The sequence below is a fragment of the Aptenodytes patagonicus genome, chromosome 11, assembly GCF_965638725.1.
Source record: "Aptenodytes patagonicus chromosome 11, bAptPat1.pri.cur, whole genome shotgun sequence".
In the NCBI taxonomy this organism is placed as follows: Eukaryota; Metazoa; Chordata; class Aves; order Sphenisciformes; family Spheniscidae; genus Aptenodytes; species Aptenodytes patagonicus.
The window spans coordinates 18,247,708-18,268,175 of record NC_134959.1 but is presented as its reverse complement, the minus strand read 5'-3'; the positions used below and the strand labels follow the sequence as shown (position 1 = coordinate 18,268,175).

The following is a 20,468-nucleotide window of genomic DNA, read 5'->3' as shown; positions in this document are numbered from 1 at the left end:
TTTATTCTAATCAAGCTAACACCATTAAAACTTGTTTCTTCATAGTGCCACAAGTATTTTAAAGTGTTCTAAGACAATGAGGAATTAGAAGAAAAAAGAATCTTTACATAAACATTGAAAGACATTCACACTTCAGCTACTGCTTACTTGTTGCAATGGTGTTTTATGTGCTTTTTGTATCCTTCATCTTGCAACAGATGTTCTGGATTGTATTTTCGAAGCCATTCTGCTTTGTGTATATCAAAAGTGCTAGCCTGGGTCTTCACTTTTTTTCCTTTTCTTCCTCTAGGCACAGGGGCTGATAAGCCTATATAATTTAAAATATAATACAGTAACACCAACAGGTAGGTATAGATCCCCATGCCATAGTTCCTATATCCTATACCAGTATTGTGACCTGCAGTGCAGAAAAAAACCCCTAGTATCACAGCCTCTGGATACGAGGTTTTTTTTCCCCTCTTTTGTCTCAGAGCATCTCTGGAGTACATTTCACCAGCTAAGGACAAAGCAGGAGAGGGGGAAAGAAAGGAGAGTGTGTTGTCACCTACTATGAAACAGAATCGGTTCTTATGAACTGAAAAGAAAGCTTACACAGAGTATACCAATCCATTTGGGCAAGCCATCAAATACAAAACTAAGAAGAAATGACACTTTTCCCATCAATTGAACTGTGTATCTGGAATAAATTCCATTTACTTCAAGTAGGACGCATTCAGAGACAATTTTTAGCTGTTTTTATCCCAGTTTTTTATCCCAGTTTTTTATCCCAGTACCACAGTATATGAAGCTATTTAACTGCAGAAACACTTAAGTCCTTACCAAGGTGATTCTGTAACTCTCGTGTTTGCCCATCCTCTGTTGGGGTAATGAGATCCCATATAAAACTTTTTATTTTCTCATCCCCTCTGTAGTGAACAAGGCAATAGGCTAATAGAGCTCGGCAAATTATCTCCACATCCTGTTCATTCAGCTGTCTCTTGAAGCGACCATGTGACAAAATTTCTCTCCATCGACCCCACCTAGTCCAAAGTGAAACACAAATCAGCACTTAGAAGTGAAAACACCTGGGTAGCCTGGAGATTTCTGTTACAAAAGGGAATTTCTCTGTAAAATAGTTAGCTTTCCACTTTTTTCTTCAGCTTAAGTTACTGAGTGGAAATATGAAAGTAACATCTGCAGCTAAAGTCCAACTGTTTAAAACAGTTTTAAACAAAACTTGCCTGTTTACAAAAAAATATGGATGATTGTTTTAGGCTTCTAAGACACAACACTGACAGGAACTCATACTGATAAGCACCACAGTCATTTATCTTATAAGGTGGGTGAGAGAAGACCTAAGATTTTATTTCCAAATCAACATGTCAGATTTAAGTATGCTTAAAATAACTGGTTAGATTTTCAGTTCCTATTTGCACCTCATGGAAGTGCAAGATGTTCTGCAATTATGAACATTAAGTCACGTACCAAGCTTTTATTTCAGTTATTTATTTACAGAGTTTTGAGCCTGCCTGCCACAATCACTGTAATGAATTTTAGAGAGACTACTGTAGTGCCCATGTTAAATGTCATCATCTCCTTTGAAGAAAGGTTTTCACCTCTCTTTAATGTTTTTTCAACTGCAAATTGTCAGAAAGATTTATACATGGTGCATGATAAATTCACATAAATCCATATTCTAAACAAATTCTATATATACACACCAGGTTATTGCCAATATAGCTAAAAGTTATTCCATAAATACAATTTAGTACATGGAAAAATACTATTTTTTAAAAACTTCCTAGAATGAAGAAGGATGTATACAATACCCATAGACCAGCAAGTTTTTTTCCACCCGAAAGCACTCTGTTCTTCCGTATCCATTGGAACGGTCACAAGGCCGGCGGAGTTTTGGTTTATCATCACCCTCGCTCTCCACTTCAGACAACTCGGCCAGCTCATCTTTTGTAGCACTAAAGGGCCGTGTTTGTTTCCTAATTCTTGGGGTATCAATAACCAGGCTGTTCTGCAAAATTTCAAACAAAACTTATCAGAAAAACAGTTGATAAGTTTTTCTTAAGCAGACCGCTTCAGTTCAGAAACAACAATTTCTATCTAATGTCATTAATAGGTATTTTGTAAAGACATCGCAGTAAACACCCATAGAGCAAGTAAAACATTTTGTGATATTTAAGGCAACAAAAAATGGGTTTCATACCATGATGCCAGTACATCAGTTATAAACAATACTGAAAACCTTATCTGAGCTGAATACTTAACACAGACTACACTGCAGTCTCTGTGAGTAAAAAGAGGCACTGAAACCTTTTTAGAACTGACTGGAAATGTCTTCAAGTATGGGACACAACTTCCAGTATTATAAAATTGATATAATCCTTAGTCAGATGTTTTGCAGATTCCAGCCCAGGATTTACAAACAGAGAAACAGGACAATCAGAACAATTACACGCTTTCAACTATTTCCAGGTCCTCGACAAAAATCAAAGACCCCCAAACTCTTTTGGGACAGCAGGGAGCTAGGAAATACTAAAGCTATCAAGCAGGCTGATTACCCATGTACAAACTAACCAGCACAAGAAGTCTGATTTGTCGAAATATTAATCAAAAAAGCACCAGAAATCCTACACCTGCTATTTCAGAATTCAAGAGCAAGCAAGCACATACGTGAAAAAATGTGCATTAAAAACCAAAAATACTTACTCTACCACTGATAGCATCTATATCTATTTCTGCTTTTTTGGCCCATTTCTGCCAGAAGTTGGGATCATCTAGGGAAATATCAGTCCTGTTTCCAGATGCAACAAAACTAGCCTGTAATAAATAAAACTAAGTCTTACCAACATCATACATCAAAAGTTTCTAGAGTTTGAATGCCTCAGTGCTGTGAAGACTGCATAACCTTGTATCAAAAAATCTCCCAAGCAGCTGTTACGACTTCAGAAGTTACTTACAGTGCAAAGCAACGCAAAAGTTCTCCTTCCCCGTATTTTTTTAAAATCAGATCCATAATGTATCAGAAAAATCTAATGAACTTTTATGCACCATCAGGAGAGAAGAACATTAAGCAGCAAGATTCTTCTGCTTCTAAGTCTGAATGTAAATTACTTGAATGGAAGAAAATAGAATCTTTTGAAGAGGCTTATCAGCATTTGAGGATTTCATCTCATGCAAAAGTACTCGCTTGAGGGAAATTTCAAAGGAGTGTTTAAACTACCAACAATCAAAGCTTGAAAGCATGGGATAAGCTTAATTTCAGAAGGCATTTAAGAAACCCTGATACACTGCTTTTGGGAAAAGAGCAAATACATATAAAAATTTCTAACTCTTCTGATAGAGAGACAGTGATGATGATGTTCCCTAATTGGTTTCCTATCTCTTCTTTAGAAGTCTCTTTCTTATTTAACCCACAATCAGCAAGATATAAGAGAGCCTAAATAAATGTGTATTTATAAATAATAAATATACATCTATATTCTTAAAAGTCTTCCTTTTGCTTTGCCCTTTTTTTTTTTTGAATTGTCACAACTGCATTCGTGAAGTACCCATGTTCCAAGTTCAGTTATACTGCTTGTTTTGGTTTTTTAAAATTGTTTATGTATTTTTTAATTTACCTGAATTCGTATTTGTTCAGATTCATATTTGCACATGCTTTGGAAATTAAGGAGTCCAAATTTACTTTTTGTTCTGTTCATCCAATTTTCCAGCATAGGTTTTTGGATGCTATGATATTACTGTTTTTCTCTTACCCACCAAAAATTAGAAAGTGTTGGTCCAATTTTATTCTAGACTATTACTCTTAAGACCTTACATTCTCAGTCCCCCGCCATGTACATATCTATATACTCTCCACCCCCTGCTATTTTAGAAGCTTTCTTATTTTGCTTTTCAAACTCTCACCAAAAAAGCTAAAGGTTCAAACTATATCATATGTGTAGGCATTTTTAGAATAAGCCTGACATTTTTTAGTCTTATTAATTATATACATTTTCCCCTGCTTTTAATATATCTGAATACAAATGGATCTATAAACAAAGCCGTTTTAATATTTTTGGTTAATGCAGTCCATTATACCTCACACATATCCTAGCCTTTTCAAAAGCAGCACACACCTATTACTCATCTTTGTTCAAGCATGCTCTTCGCATCTAGCATTTACTCAATCTGTATGTGCAAATCTGATTTTGCTATGTGCACGTTAATATAAACACATAGATGTAAGAACCCCAAAAACGTACCAAACATACACACACACTAAATAAAAGTAAACGTAACTTAAAAAAAAGCATAAGCTTTACAACATTCAGTTACATTTACAGCTCTATACTGTCAAAGAACAACTTGCTGCTTTTGCACCTTGGCAAACGTGGAGCCCCTTCCTTCTGATTCAATTGTGATAGTTTTAGTACGACGCTGCAAAATTTGGTCAATGTCTTCCTCACAGAATTTAGAGCCTTCATCTTCTTCATCCATAATGGCACCATATGCACCTCTTCGAAGTAAGTCTTCTATTTCTTTTTTAGAGAGTTGCTGGATCTGTGCAAATAAAATAGGTTTTAGACAGTTGAGAAAAAAATCCCCTGAAGTCTTTTCTATTTCTCTTTCCCATTCCAGTGTTTCTGCAACCTAACTGTGTGTTATAATTTATAAACTTAAAATGTAGGTTATTAAAAGCTATGAGAAAAGTCTAGTTGACAGTTGAAATAATTTGTTATGTGGTTACGGTATACATTTTTACAAGTATGTGTCTTTTCCATTTTGGCTATTCTCAACACCGTGATGAACATAAGTTTAAAAAAATTACCTGTTAATACTAGATGTAAATCTCATCGTATATTAAAGTAACGCATTATGTTAATATGAGAAGATACAAGGAAACAAAGGGAAACTTTTCTCCTTGTTTTAACTTTGACACTATCTACCTTAGACCTTAAGAGGCAAGAAATAGTGAAAGATTTATCAGAGTAACTGACTACATTTAAAATGTCAACTATATTGCTAGTCCACATCAGAAAACATGAGATGCAAACAGAAAAATGGTAGCTTCTGTAATTTAAAATAGTTCCCACACGATTACAAAAGCAAAATGAAGTTATTTCAAGAAGTAAGTCTACATACACCACCGACACTGTTTTCTCTTCCACTCATACTCTGTAAGACAGCCTTATCCAGTCCCAGTTTCAGACTTGCTCTGTCAAACATCTCTCTTTCATAGGAGTTACGTGTTATCAGTCTGTAGACCTTCACTGCTTTGTTCTGACCAATCCTGTGACAACGGGCTTGAGCCTTTTGAAGGAAGGGAGAACGGCAATAAGAATTTAGACTTATCTAGGAATAAGATATGATTCTTTTAAGAAATTGTTTCTGCTGTAGCGCAATCTGAAAAACAATAGTACGAACTCAAAAGGAAGTCTATTCACATTTAAGTAAATGGAAGCTATCAGACATTTTCCACATTGTGAACAGTTTTCTAAAAACAGCGTAGTAAGTAAAATGCAGATGAATGATCTGTGCAGAATGCTACAGAATGGTAATGCTCTTGCAGTGACACTAGATAAAAAGGCATGCTAGCTCGGAAGTTATCTGATCTCCAGATACAAATGGTAAAGGAGTTGCAACCTGAGAATTGATTCAATTTCAGTGTCCAATTCTTAGATTTGATTAATTCACTGTTGCTTAATACATATTAATCCTTTTCTATATATTATGTTTTAGCTGAACAGCTCTATTTTCATAAACTGTGTTAGTCAGTATATGTAAAATCTAACCCCCAGTTTCATAATGTCATCAAACTCTTAAAGGTTTTTAATCAACTCACTGACTTAGTTTACCTGTGTTCTGCTTTTAAAGAGTAATCAATTTGAAAGAAAAAGTTAGAACCCAGCCAAACCCAGATGACCTCTCCTATCTAAGTAGAAAGTATTCATCAAGAAACATTAAACATATGCCTTAAAAAACCCTGAACATTTTTAAATGAGGCATGTTCAAAACAGAGACTATTCAAAGTGACCAAATTTATATCAACCAGGTTTGACTTCTTAGGCCTCACTATTATGCTCAAAGGAATTTACCTGCAGATCATTTTGAGGATTCCAGTCAGAATCGAAAATTATACACGTATCTGCTGCAGTCAAATTAATGCCCAAACCACCAGCTCTGGTGCACAGAAGGAAGACAAAGCGATCGGAATCTGGTTTGCTGAACCGGTCAATTGCAGCTTGTCTGAGATTCCCTCGTACTCGCCCATCAATTCGTTCATATAAGTATCTGGAAATCGCCACAGATACACATGCACAAGTCATTACAAAAGTTTTCATAATTTAAAGGGAGATTAGAACAGATCTCCTGCTTGTGTATTTATTTAGTTATTATTTAAGAGAAATGGAACAAAAATGACAGGACAACACCTCTAACAGTCTTTATCAAGGCATCGATAAATCCAGGGCTTCCTAAACTAAAACCAGCAAATTTGAAAGCCTGAAGAAAAACTGTCATTTCTGTTACCTTTGATAATTGCAAAGACTCCTATGAAACTTCTAAAATCAAGTGAAATGCTTAAAAAGAGAGCAAATACTCCTGTACATTGTGAATTGACTAAGTTGTTGAATGTGTATCTACTAGTCAAAAAAATTCATAACCATTCTTCTTCTAATCAGCTATAAAATGGCACAGCAGATAAACCACAGGACCACAGGCATTTTGGCAGGCAGCCATCTCCTACAGTCATGAATTCTGTTAAGTATTAAGTCTAATCATGTGTGCACTCTAACATTTCTAATCAAACGGTAGCATAGAGCAGGTTTCATCTTCTGGGGATTTCAGAAGATTCTACCTGCAGATATGATGCACTAGACTAGATGTTACATTGTTACAGAAAAAGGAATATTTTCCATACTGGATTGTAAGTACTACTATGAAGTTAAAAATTAGTCTATTAAAATAAAACATACGAACTGTTGAGCTCTCAGTTCAAATAGATAGCTTTATGAAACAGAAAACATAGAAGCATATAAGTTATATAAAATTATCATAAAAAAGGTATTAATATAATCTTTTAATGATTTTCAATATACATTCCAGTATCCACTGCAGAAAGGCTCGACATTTTTACTAATTTTTTTTTTAACATGTTAACTCTGTATTACTATGTAGTTCACTGACAAATACACACTTCAAGGCAGTATGTACATTCCAACAAATGGACTATTAAAACAACCAGAACTATGCCTTTTTATAGTTTTTCAGGTTGATATAGCAACTACTGATTGTAACCAAGTTTAAAGTTAGATTTTATGTGCTAAGGCTTTATACACAGTATTTAGTCACGTGCTTAAATAAGCTCTTAGTTTCCGTGGAGTCAATTATATGTGACAGCAAAAGCCGATCTAAGGAGCAGCTTTACGGCTAGCAGTTCAGTTCTGCTGCAAAATTCAAAGCAGTAATAATTTAGGAAAGATAGGAAGCACATTTTTATTTTTACTTACATTAATAAAAAACAAACCTTCAGTTGTTTACCATTTTGTACTTATATTCTGTTAGGAGTAAGGAGCTGCATCACCCCTGTCTGGTCCAAGTTCAACACAATGTAAAAAAAGCACACGTTCTATGCTTCTGGGGTTTGGATGAGCAACATTGAACTTGAACTTACTTGGTTTCTCACAGGCAATGTATAAACAGTACATACATACAAGAATGTTTAATAGAAAAAGCAACAAACTGAAGGCACATGGTTTACTCAACAACCTCTCTTTAGTTGTTCTCTGAAGTTTTTCATTGGTTGGTGAATAAATGATAAGCCATCACAGAACGCAAGTTACACAGTGATTAGCAAAAAAAAAAAAAAAAAATTCCTATATTTGGTATGCTGTAATCATTAATCCTGCACTAACGCTCAAAGATATGTCCACTGAGAACAATATATGGGAGACAGAATATGCAATATCTTACCTTTTATGTATAAGGTAATCCTCCAAAATATCAAGGCAGCGCACCATTTGAGAGAAGATAAGGACCTTGTGGCCTCCTGCCTTCATTTTTGGAAGAAGTTTATCAATAAGAACCAATTTACCAGCAGACTGGATCATTGCTTGCAGATGGAAGTCAGGAGCACTTGGGCTATATGTTTCTTTAAACTCTCCAAGGATTTTCTCTTCAGCACCTATCAAAGAATGTATTTCTGTTATCTATAGGTGTATCTACACAAATATCTCCGTATACATACAAGACTAAGTTACGAAAATCAGTGCTTGCACTCTAAATATCCCCCATTAGCCACTGCTGGAGACAGAACAAAGTTCTGGATCCTAGAATGAGGTGAACCCCCCAAATTGCAAAAACGAAAATACAACTTGCTCTTAAGTGTTGTATAAAAAACCAACTAAAAACCACAAGTCCTTTTGTCTCTGGGATATTTTAAATGGGACGCGAGTCTTAAAAACAGTATTTTGAAGACCTTTTCTGAAGTCCCACTATGATTGAAATCATAGCAAAAACTTTAAGAGCTTAAAGTGTATTTTCTTGCAAGCAGGAAAAACATCCAAGTTAGTTATAACTGAGAAAAGCAATGAAGACTGACACAGACCATATCACTTGCAAGAAGCATTAAAAGTTAGCTCCAGAAGTTCTTTTTCATACTGCTTTTGAAGAGATGTAACATTTCCATGAGATAATTGCTTCTAAATGTTCTGTGAAATCCTACAAAACAAGTTCACGTTTCAGGCCTCAAATACGCAACTGCCTCACAACTTCGCCTTACATCTATCAAAAAAAATGCTTCCACCTAATCCAGTCCTTGGCAAGTCTGATGAAATCGTCAAAGAATTACAACAGAAGTTCTTACATATTTTAAGTAGAAGTACAAAAGTAGTAAAAAAAAAAAGAATCAGTCTTTATCATGTATTTACCTTTGATGAGATAAGGGTGATTACAACACTTTCTGAGTTCCATCATAGTGTTAACCAGATTGGGTACATTTGCTTGCCCTGCTCCTTTGGATAAGAAAGCAAAATTCTTCTCCAAAATCGCTCGATAATATTTCTTCTGAATATTAGTTAGTTCTACTTCAATTATAGTTTCCTCCTTAGGAGCCAGCTTTTTTTCTACATCTTCCTTTAATCGTCTGAGCATCATGGGTTTCAGGATAGCTTGTAGTTTCTGAACCTAAATGAAACACAACAGTTGGAACATGAAAGAGTAATAGTGTAGTTTAATTAAATTTTTTTTGAACTCCATATACTATATTTTTTTCCTAGACTTATATAAAATATTTTCCAGATGGGATATAGCCTTATTTTTTACCCCAAATTACTAAAGGATTTTTTTTATGTACTCCAAACCCAAAAAAGAGTATCTTTTTAGCATTTGTCTGCAAAGACTCTGCCTACAAAGCCAGAAAACTGCAATTTTTATTATTCTCACTATTTACTTGCCAAATTTACAAAACCGACCCAAACAAGTAAAAATAATTCTTTAACATAAAACATCATACTGAACTGATTTCTACTGCCTGCACAGTTTAGAGAAATTGCATGACAAAAGAACTCGTAGGGGATACGTGGGGAGTGAAGGGGAGGGTAGAGAACAGTAACAATTACTATATAAACCAGAAGTTTTTCCTTCAAGGAAGTCACTCAAACACTGAAGCTCAAAACGAACTCATTCAACATGCAATACCTGTTCCTCTGTTTTAAGGTCTCCAAATTCTTGCATGAATGTAGATTCAGCAGGAAAACGCAATGGTTCAAGAAAATGAAGGAGGCTAAATAATTCTTCTACTGTGTTCTGCAGCGGAGTACCCGTTAACAGCACTTTATGCTCCTATAAAAGGAAACAAAAAACTCACATGACCTTATGTGCACACATTTGCAAAAATTTGTGTTGAGTCTGAGTGTCATAACCTGAAAACACCAGTTCTGTGTGTCACTAAGTACACAGGTAAGACAGATAAACAGATTTATAAAAACAACAATAAGTATTTTCTACTAGTTTTTCTTTAAATTCTGTCTTCCTGCATCTGTAATGAAGAAATGACTGAACACTTCAACTTTTGCCTGTAATATTGACACATGTATAATCCTCTCTCTCTATAGCGTGGAAAATATACACTAAGCCTGTATCAGAAAGCAAATAAGACAACTGCTGAGAACATGCAGCAACAAGTGTATCAAAGTAATAATGAAGTAAAAAAAAAAAACAATGCAAAACTAGTCATGCTGCATCTTGTAGTAATGCACCAAAAGCCTCAAGATTCATGGTAATATCTGCTTTTTAAAATCTTGCACTAGATCAAATAAAACCTTAAATACGAGACTAGACAATAATTCTGTTTTAAGTTCTACTACTTGCTTAGTGGTGTTATTACTTGCTTGCTTTTATTGTTAAATAACTTGTTTAAAACACTTTCTAGGTTTTAAAACATTAATTGCTGCACAAAATCTATTTCATTATTAAAAAGTGCATTTTAAATGAAATCTTCATCATAATAAAAACAAACTATAGAATAGTATCATCAGAAATAGATTCTGCTTACAGTTAGAACTTGCCACATTTTATTTCATCAAAAACGTACCAGCATCAGCTATCAAAAATACATACATTTGAAGAGAGTATTAGGAACAGATATCTCCTGAGAAAGACTGCTTGAGACGACTTTTTTGGCAGGTAAAACAAATTTCTGATTTATTATCATACTGTACTTAACTAGAATCAAACCCAAAAAATGAAATACAGTTACTCACAAGGTTCATTAATTTCAGCCCTTCCAAGAGTTTGCAATTTTTGTTCTTCAGTCTGTGAGCTTCATCAATAATAACACACCGCCATTCAATTGCATTTAACTCTGGACACCCACCAAGAATCATTTCAAAAGTTGTGATAATGGCTTGGAATCTGTAGGTACCTCGAACGATACGTCCCTAGAGATTCATCAACACACAAAATTTGTTACATTACCTCATATCTACTCAATTGAAAGATTTTGTTGCTGAAATTTTCTCGAGAGCCAGACATCAGATTTTACATTATAAATTCTTTTGTCATCCCATACACATTTATTACATCTCTATAACTCCGTAATTAATACTAATGAGTAATTATGCATAGCCACAAATCCAGTGTTGTCTAACCAACAGTAAAAGTTTAACCACTTTTCAATCACAGATACAACCGTCTAATAAAACTGTTTCAAAAGGTGCATGCAGATAATATCTCATTTTTAACCCTGGGAAAATCTGAAAGACTGACAGGAAAAACCCTACAGTCAATCAATCAAAACATATGACAGTAATACGTTTAGCACTCATGCAGTAAGTAATAAAAATATCACCTGAGAACTAAATGAACACTCTTTATCCAGCTTACTCTACTCCATTGGTCTGACAAAAAGAATATGTAAGGCCTTCAATAAGGCAGTATACAATAACTTGCTAGAGAAACAAGATATCATTTTAATATTTAGCACTACTTAAACAAAAAGTTTTCAGCCTTATCAATTTTGTAGAAATACCATGATAGTTTAAAAAAGATTATTTATGCAGTATATGTAGAAAAGGCAAAAAACCCCTTTTAAAATAGTCAGATTTCAAGTTTTTTTTCCTGCCATTTAATGTGAAGTATTTCAGACAGAAAAACAAACTATACACAGACAAAGCTAGTTTACCCTAGGAAAAGGAAATCGACAGCTACCTAAAGGTAACATAGAGCTTAATCAGCTGTATTTTTGTTCTCACTGCTCTTCAAATTCAGGACCCAACTGCAACCATCTGTGTACACTTCAATCTCCACATGAGTATCAGCATCACTGCTATTCAATTGCAAAATAATTCAGCATACTGAAACAACATATATCTTGCTGCAACCACTTTCACAAAATTTACTCAGTAAGCATATGTTAAAGATTCTGATATGTAACAAGCTTAAAAAACACATCGTGGGATGTAAAATGACTTTCACTAAGACATATGTACCGATAATGTAAAGTATACTTTTCATTACTACTACCTGAAACAGGTTTTGGGTAAAGTTATTGCATACAAGTGACATTACAATACCTGGGAGTCCCTGAAGTACATTTCATACTGCTGAATCATCTGCCTGCTGATCATACTTCCATGATACACTACAACATTAAGGTCAGTCCACGTGCGAAATTCTCTTTCCCAGTTTGTTATAGTGGAAAGCGGAGCTATGATCAGAAAAGGCCCTCTTATACCAGCCAGGAGGATTTCATAGAGGAATGTAATTGACTGAATGGTTTTGCCAAGACCCATTTCATCCGCTAAAATGCAATTTCGCCTGAAAGTAAAACATATTTATTTGTTATTAGCATCAAAGAAAGGACATACACTAAAGCTGTTACTCAAATGGACAATTTATAAAAACAAAGCTCAAATATACCAGTTTAAAACAATAGTCAAAATTGAGGCGCCTATCCTATGAAGAAAGGCTGAGAGAGTTGGGGTTGTTCAGCCTAGAGAAGAGAAGGCTTCGGGGAGACCTTATTGCAGCCTATCAGTACTTGAAGGGGGCTTATAAGAAAGATGGCAGCAGGGCCTGTTGCAACAGGACAAGGGGGAATGGCTTTAAACTAAAAGGGGGTAGATTTAGAGTAGATATAAGGAAGAAATGTTTTACACTGAGGGTGGTGAAACACTGGCACAGGTTGCCCAGAGAGGTGGTGGATGCCCCATCCCTGGAAACATTCAAGGTCAGGTTGGACGGGGCTCTGAGCAGCCTTATCTAGTTGAAGATGTCCCTGCCCATGGCAGGGGGGTTGGACTAGATGACCTTTAGAGGTCCCTTCCAACCCAAACTATTCTGTGATTCTATGAAACGTTCCCTGGTTATGGTGAAAGAATAAACTCAGTACGCAAACCCACAAGCTTTCAATCACGTTCAGCACTGGCAAAACCTGAGAATGGAATGTTCCATGAGGTTCTCCTAGAAAAATATTCCAAAAGTATTCTTTTGGGACTACATCTGCCCTAATTAAAGGAATTCAAATTAATCAGATTTCCTACATGTACACTCACCTTGACAAAACTCCTAGAAATTAATGGAGATTCCCTAAAAGTCACAGATGGAAAGCATCTCAGCTACAACTCACATAAAAGGAGTGCATTATAGCACCACTGACAAATTTCCCCTCATTTCCAAAACTGAGACAGATGCATATAACCAAATTACTACATGAAGTACCACTAGCTGCTCACCCTCAGCCATACACTCTCAGCCCTTCACTCTGTTTGCACAGATGCTCACACAGCTATGCAGTGCCTGACTGCGATTTAAAAGAAAATTTTCTTTTGCAGATCATGAAACCGTATGGTAAAACGGTATGCTCCTTGACATAACCTCTATAAAGGACAGGCAACTGCTATTTTGGAAATAAAGCAAGCAGGAAGATTCATTAATAGAAATCCAACTTAAATATAGAGAAAATACATCATTCTGGAAAAAATCTTGAAAGTTAATATATTCCCGTTAATACATCATAGCATTAATGAACAGAAGTTAACTTTAGCTTACAATATAGAAAACACAATTATTTACTAGCCTTATTTTTGAAGAGAGGTAACTTTATTTGAAATACATACTAATTCTAGAAATCATTTTGAAAGATGCAAGTGTTTCCCATTTGTTCCAAAAATTCTGAAAGCTTGTACTTTGGTGGAAGTTACTTTTTGTTTTAATTTCCTCATAGCTATTGAAAATTTATTTTCAGTTAGGTTAGTTTTATTCTTTTAAGATTTGTTTTTTGTTATTCTTGTTGATAAAAACATACTTATACACCCAAAGGAAATTTTTTTCTAGTTACACCCTTTTAGTTATAAGCAGAGAAGTTAAGATAAATTTAGTTAAAACAGTATTCATCCCCAGTAACAGTGATTCACTCCATATAGTTTAAAATTTATATTAAAAAATATTCCATGCATATACCTATTGTACCAGTTGAATAGGAGCCAGTTAAGTCCTTCCAGTTGATATTCCCTGAGCTGATTGCCATTTTTATATTCCCTGGACTGTTCTATCTTCTTCCAGGAGTTTGGAGGTGGTCGGTCCTTTAAGTGAAAGATTAACATACATGCAAGTTAGTACATGCTTTATTTCTCCAAAACATTTTAACCCAATATTTTCCAAGTGTAACAATTTAGATTTAGAAGGTAATTATTCAACCTTAAAACTGGGAAGGTGTCATTGTTAACATTACTTACTAATTACTAGTCTGCGGAAACCTGAAATTTGTATTTATTTGTCTACATAAATTAATACTTTTAAAATTAATTTAAGACTGTATTACAATAATATCAAGCAACTGATTTCTAAAACTAAGCATATAAATAGCTTGGCACTGGTAATTTGAAACACTAATTCATTTATACGAGAAAATTCAAGAATATATCAAGTTTCACTTTGGAAGCTCCAAGAACAGCTGTCATACAACCAGAGCCAACCGAGTATTTGGGACTACCAAAATCCCCGAAGTCTAAGTAACTCTGGGTGCTGATGCCGTCCTCCTGAAGCCGTTTGGGCAATCTACACTGAGTTACTGTGATCTTGCCCCTTCCTTTCAGCACTTGCCCTGGTCACTGCTGATCACTCGATCTCACAGTTAGCCAGTTCAGGAAGCCAACACCAGGAACACAAAAAAGTAGACTTCTGAGTGGCTTAGTTCCCTGAATCAATTTCACCAAGGGATCAGATAAAAGACAGTATCAACATATGCAGGATCATGATACAAAGGACATGACAAAACAGACTGTAACAGTATCAAGGTATATCATCTTAATGTCCCTAGCAAGCTAAAGGAAAGCTGAGGCTATGTATAAAAATATATATATACACACACACACTTTTTCCCAAGCCTGGAGACTCAACAGGCTGGCCATTAGCTTAGCAGGCAACTTAGTAGAGAAGTCACCTAGTTTTTGACTGATACTAGGTAGGATTCCAGCAGAAAACACTCTCTTTGGATAGCTTCTGCAACCCAACGTGAACAAACTCACAAATTCAAGCAAAATACTTTTAGTAAGAGCTTTTCTGATCAGCTGTACCTCCTCCCTGCCATTTCTCAGTATTTATAAAAGCTTGCATTCACTCTAGACTCATGTGGCCTTATCTGGCAGCTCTGAATTTTAGACTTGAATTTTTTATCTCTCTTTATTGCCACCGTCAGCATCACCTGACACCAGGTCTCAGTGCAGCAGTAGCTGTCCCTCCCCAGCAGCTGTGGCTTCCTCCCCTCACCCATAAGCAACCATCTGTCCACTCCCCCACACCAGGAGCAGCCACGCTCCTCCTCGCAGGGTTGCAGTCAGCAAATACTTTCTTGTACTTGCTGGAGCCTGGAACAGAAAATACTTGTGGCTGATGCTAAGATGACTGTCAGTTGTACAGCTGCACTTTAATCACCTTTTTCTCTCAAAGCCAAATACAGTAACAGAGAGGTATAAAAGCCCTTCTTCCCACATGCCAAAATGGCAGGATTCTAAATAAATACTAGAAAATTGAACTAAATATATAATATGAAGACACTCATCATGACTACTGTCATTATCTGTAGATGGAAAAACCATTAAAATAAAATCCAAAGACTACAAATTAAAATGCTGTGCATATTCAGTTATGTAAAATAAATAAGTTAGAGCAAGTGTTGTACTACACCACACAGGACACGTCTTACTCTGACAATGACATACAGGACTTTAAATAGAACTATTTTGTTTTCTCCTGCTCTGTGAGACAGAAGATTGATAATTTAAAGATAAAACACTTTTCCTTATTACACGTCTTTTTCTTCCTTTCAGCTAGCCCTTTATGACAAGAAGAAAAATAAAAGCAGGAAGTAATTATGGAATCCATTTGACTGATCTTGTTTGCCAATTTCCTTCAGTGTTGAAGCACAAGACTTAACTCTGTTCTCTATAAAAGGATGTTTATACTTTATTCTGTTTTCTCCTCGTCTTAATGGTGTTTAGATTCTCTGATAGCAGTTTCAATGTGTTGCTCATCACTCAGAAGCTCAGAAAATTATAGCACTTCATATTTTTTCCTAAACAAAAGTTGGTTGTTTTTTTTTTTTTTGAGAGTAACAAATTAGATGAGATCTATTAGATCTATGCCTACCTGAAAATATTATTATTCCTAGGTAACAAGGCACACAGATCCTTTACACAGAATGTCAATAAGCCTTACGTTTTAACACATAAGTTCAAAGTTGGGAAAACCAAATCCAATTTGCCAAGACAGACAAGTAAATTAGGTATAATTTTACCAATCTCCGTGAGTCAGGCCTGGAAGCTTGCAATTGTTCAAATTCTTCTATTTTTGCTTGATCTACATCTTCCTTCAGCTCCCACGTACTGTCTTCATATGGCAACGAACACCATTTTACTAAATAGTAAATAACAGGCTGCAGAAGAAAATTCTGAATGTTATCAGCTTTTAATTTAGTATACAGACTGTTAATATGCCTTACTATTTGAGTAGCTAGCTTACATGAGCTGAAAACAAAAGCACATTTCTGATACTTTTTAAAATGTTGGGTGCAGATTCTTGTTATCTACCTACTTACCCTTGGCATCTTATACTCTGCCACTTGTTGTAGACCCCTGAAGTACTTTACTTTTCAATCCCACTTACTCACAAGTAAATCTTAGTCTTAGGAAAGATAAATTACTACATTTGTGATGTTTGTGGAAATGGGGCGGGGGGAAGCGGAATTAACTACAGAGGTTAACTACAGAGGTGCTACCCAGAACATTTCCTCCACTCTCCAAATAAGGCTACCTAAGCCTAAAACAAAGAGCTTGAAGAAGTTCCTAAAACAGAGGTCTTCTCAACAAAATAGAAAGCTTTACAGGTCTGCTGGGCGACATATATAAAGATTTAGGTAAAGTCTCAAAAGATGGAACCATGCAGATTATTTAGATTCAGTAAATAAATATTTAAAAACCAAATAAAAAGTCATTTTTGAAGAAGTTGGGGGAAAGTCTTATGACAACAACAAATTTTCTCTAAAAGTGTAATAATGACAACTCTGCTATATACAATGAAAAGTAATTTTAACCCTCAACCCTGCTTTAGAAAGGTTAATGCAAAAATCACTGGGTAAAAGTCTGCTCATTTTGCTATGTAGAAGAACGGAATAAGTATCATAGCTATTCCAATAGCCTTAACCAACAACTTTGTCAGTCTTTGTTCCCTGCTTGCCTCAGACTCACTCTGAATTTTGGCAATTTATTTGCTTGATTTGCTTTTCTGTTTTCTTTTTTAATTTTCTGATCTCATGTTTTTGTTCTGCAATAGCTTTCCAGAAGAGATACTTTAAGTTAAAAAACGAGTTTTGATAAATACAGAGGGAAAGGTCCACTGGTGGCTATTAAAACACCTCTCAATCACTGGCTGCCTAAAGCCTAGGGACGGAGTTAGAGAAGAAGAGGGAACCACCAGTGCCCTGCCTTCCTGCGCTTTTTTCAGTGACCCCTTGTCACTGTCAGAGAGCCAGGACAGTACATGGGATCAGCCTTTTGTCAGAACTCACAAGGCAATTATCAAACCTCACATTTATGTCAGTAACTACCTAAGCTTTGTCTACTATGACCTATTAATATTAATAAAAATATAAGCCACTGAACTCTTGATTTCTATTTCAAAATTCATGGCTAGCATAGAAAATTACAAGATTGTCATGTCTCATTAAAAATGTATTGAAGCTTAAAATCATTAAGGTGTTACTCCGAAATCTGCTCAAATTACGATTATCAAACACTATTTGGAGGTGTATCTTCTTGACTTGCTTTAAGATATATTTACCTCACCAGTGTCCTTATCTTCACAAAGAGATACTTCTAATACCCGGTCTACTTCTACATAGTCAGGATTAAAAGGTTCTTCTTCCATCTGCAATGCAAGATTAATAAAATCAGTAGAGATGAAAAAAAAGCTGGTATATGCTAAAACTTGGTCTCATCGTACACAAAATGAATCTGGCAGTTGGAAACTATTGAAGCTTCTGTACACACCTTAAAAGCCTCCCCCCCCCCCCCCTTTTTTTTTTCCTGGCAACTGGCACTGAAGAGGGATCTGACATTAGAATAGAAAATGCAGTCGTTTAGGGATGAAGCGCTGTCTTGGGAAAGTCATATAATAGTGAAACTAACCATACTAACATAATCTTTCCCTCCTTACCACTTTCAAGTAGTTACCCAAACAATCCCAGTTTTAAACCATGCTAAGTCAGGTTAGTTCAGTGACTCCAGAAGACTTGCTCTTAAAATTATGCTGAACAACCCCCTGCAGCAACCAAAAACCCAAACCCAATGGCTAATTTTTACTTCTCAACATTCAGCTGTTCTATTTAAAAGCAAACTATTAATCACAATTTTACAAGGGGAAAAAAGCTTCTTTGTGTATTTCATACTCACATCTGCAAAAAAGTGAGCTCTTTGTGCTTGCCTTAGTTTGAATCGTTTTATTTTCTGCTGGATTCTTTTATCCTTTAAAAGCTGTTGTTCTGTGGCCCACTCACAGTGGAGATAAGAGCTAAAATTACAGAGATTAACATATTAGTGAACGCAAAAGCTTATTATCTATTTTTAATATACAGTTAAAATAATGTATTTTATAAACCAGATTTCACTCAAAAAAGAAAATTTTATCATTTAAGACAGAATTCACTGTAAAGATCAAAGATTTTCTCCTCCAAATAATCATCTTACAGCATTTAGTTAAGGCAGTTTTTTTGGGCTAGGATCCATAGAACTCTATGGATTCACAAATTTCTTTCGTGTGTCCTAAGAAGAGAAACAAGCATATTTAAAGTGAGCTTAAATAAATCAAGTTTAAAATCTGACACCTCTATCTGAAAGTACCCAGAGATATAAAGTACTTGATACATTGGATCTAACTTTTGCACATACTTCATGTGAACACCTCTTCACAGGTACTGCTGAACTATATAGCTGAGCCCATTAAAACATCAGTGAGCATGCCATCAGATTAGGTTGGGAGAGAAGCATGAAGTAACCGAGTCAAAGGAAGGAGGAAGCATGAGCACCAGTACCTACACCATCTAACTGCACCCCAAGTGAGCCCTTCTGAAGTTAGACTGGTTTGCTACAAGTACATATATTTCTTCCTCACACCCCCTTTTTAACATATTTTCATCAATTTTTAAGGTTTCTAAAGGTATGCCAGAAATAAAAAAGAGCTATTGCTGAGCATTACTCATTCTCGGACGAAAAGACAGACTTTTTACCCTTTCAGAAAACAAGAGCTAAATGGCCTCTAGAAACCTGTGAATCCAGAGTCTCAAAAAAAATTACATTTATTAGCAAGAATCTAATGAAATTACATATGTAAAATTAAAAATGTGCTTGCATTTTCACAACATCAAGAACTGAGTAGTGACAGGAAGATAGGTATGGAATTTAAAAATAGGAAAATATGGAAAAAGTTATTTTTCTTCTTCATTCTTAATTTCCTGCTTCTGATGTAAAATAATTTCTATTGCTAGAAGTTTTTTTCTTTTTAAAACGGTAAGACCAACTCCTACATCAACCTCTCCTAAATGTATGACACTGTAAATCTAATCTAGGTTCACGAAATAGCTCTGATTTAAATTAATGAAATTAAAATTAGCCTCAGGCATGTAGCCCTGCTGAATTTAATAAATATATGTTCTCTAAAAATTCTGTTCTTTTGGCAATAATGGCTGTCAGCTTATTGGTCAGTGCTGGTTTCACAATACTGATAATTTTAAAATTATTACTAACAATATAATGCAGATTCTTAACAATTTTAAGATTAAATTTGTAAAGAAAAATCTCAAAAGATGACAAAATCTGGTTATAAGTAATCTTCAAACAATACAAAACTTCAGTATATGAATATGGTACTTATTTCAGTCAACACCTCCAATGAAGCAACTTTTTAATACTTACTAGTTCTTGTATTTTACAAAAAATTCTTCTGTTTCTACTGTCATCCCAGCAGATATCTAGGAAAGGAAATTCAGGGGAAATGTAAAATGATCGATACAAACCCCTTTTTCAAATAAGCAACTTCATCCCATGACAATCACTTACTTCTTTCTTTATTACCCTGGAGGATAAGATTTTGTCTACGATTGCTGCATCTTCTTCACTTGGGTTTTCCTATAAATGCAGGAAAACAGTGACATAAATTGCAGTAAATGCCCTCTCTTCAAACTGATCAGGCTTAAAACAGGAAAACAAGGACATTATAAATTGCAGTAAATGCCCTCTCTTCAAACTGATCGGGCTTAAAACCTTCAAACACAAGTGGCTTGTTAAAAGATCAACAATAAAGGCAAATTTGACCTCTACCAGTAGCACTCTAACAGTCTGGGAGTAAAATTTAAAATCCAGGTCTATATCCAGAGAGAAATACATGCAAAAGTACAGTAAGTCTGGTACTTCCAAAGAGCATCAGATGCAATGCTCACCTGCCAA

The 20,468-nt window shown here is 35.3% G+C and overlaps 1 protein-coding gene across 10 annotated transcripts in view; it reads right to left on the bottom strand.

Moving 5' to 3' along the window:
• Positions 1-20,468, bottom strand: part of CHD9 (chromodomain helicase DNA binding protein 9) — a 100,650-nt gene that overhangs the window by 21,604 nt on the left and 58,578 nt on the right. For all 10 annotated transcript variants that reach the window (XM_076349298.1, XM_076349294.1, XM_076349300.1 and 7 more), the window contains 18 exons: positions 20,082-20,150; positions 19,938-19,993; positions 18,420-18,537; positions 17,809-17,895; positions 16,268-16,405; positions 13,933-14,054; positions 12,045-12,288; positions 10,734-10,910; positions 9,670-9,813; positions 8,901-9,156; positions 7,945-8,155; positions 6,069-6,264; positions 5,116-5,283; positions 4,354-4,533; positions 2,701-2,811; positions 1,809-2,005; positions 820-1,019; positions 148-307 (listed from right to left, as the gene is read on the bottom strand). In XM_076349298.1, coding sequence (XP_076205413.1) covers positions 148-307; positions 820-1,019; positions 1,809-2,005; positions 2,701-2,811; positions 4,354-4,533; positions 5,116-5,283; positions 6,069-6,264; positions 7,945-8,155; positions 8,901-9,156; positions 9,670-9,813; positions 10,734-10,910; positions 12,045-12,288; positions 13,933-14,054; positions 16,268-16,405; positions 17,809-17,895; positions 18,420-18,537; positions 19,938-19,993; positions 20,082-20,150 — 2,834 coding nt within the window. The remainder of the gene's footprint in view (positions 1-147; positions 308-819; positions 1,020-1,808; positions 2,006-2,700; positions 2,812-4,353; positions 4,534-5,115; positions 5,284-6,068; positions 6,265-7,944; positions 8,156-8,900; positions 9,157-9,669; positions 9,814-10,733; positions 10,911-12,044; positions 12,289-13,932; positions 14,055-16,267; positions 16,406-17,808; positions 17,896-18,419; positions 18,538-19,937; positions 19,994-20,081; positions 20,151-20,468) is intronic.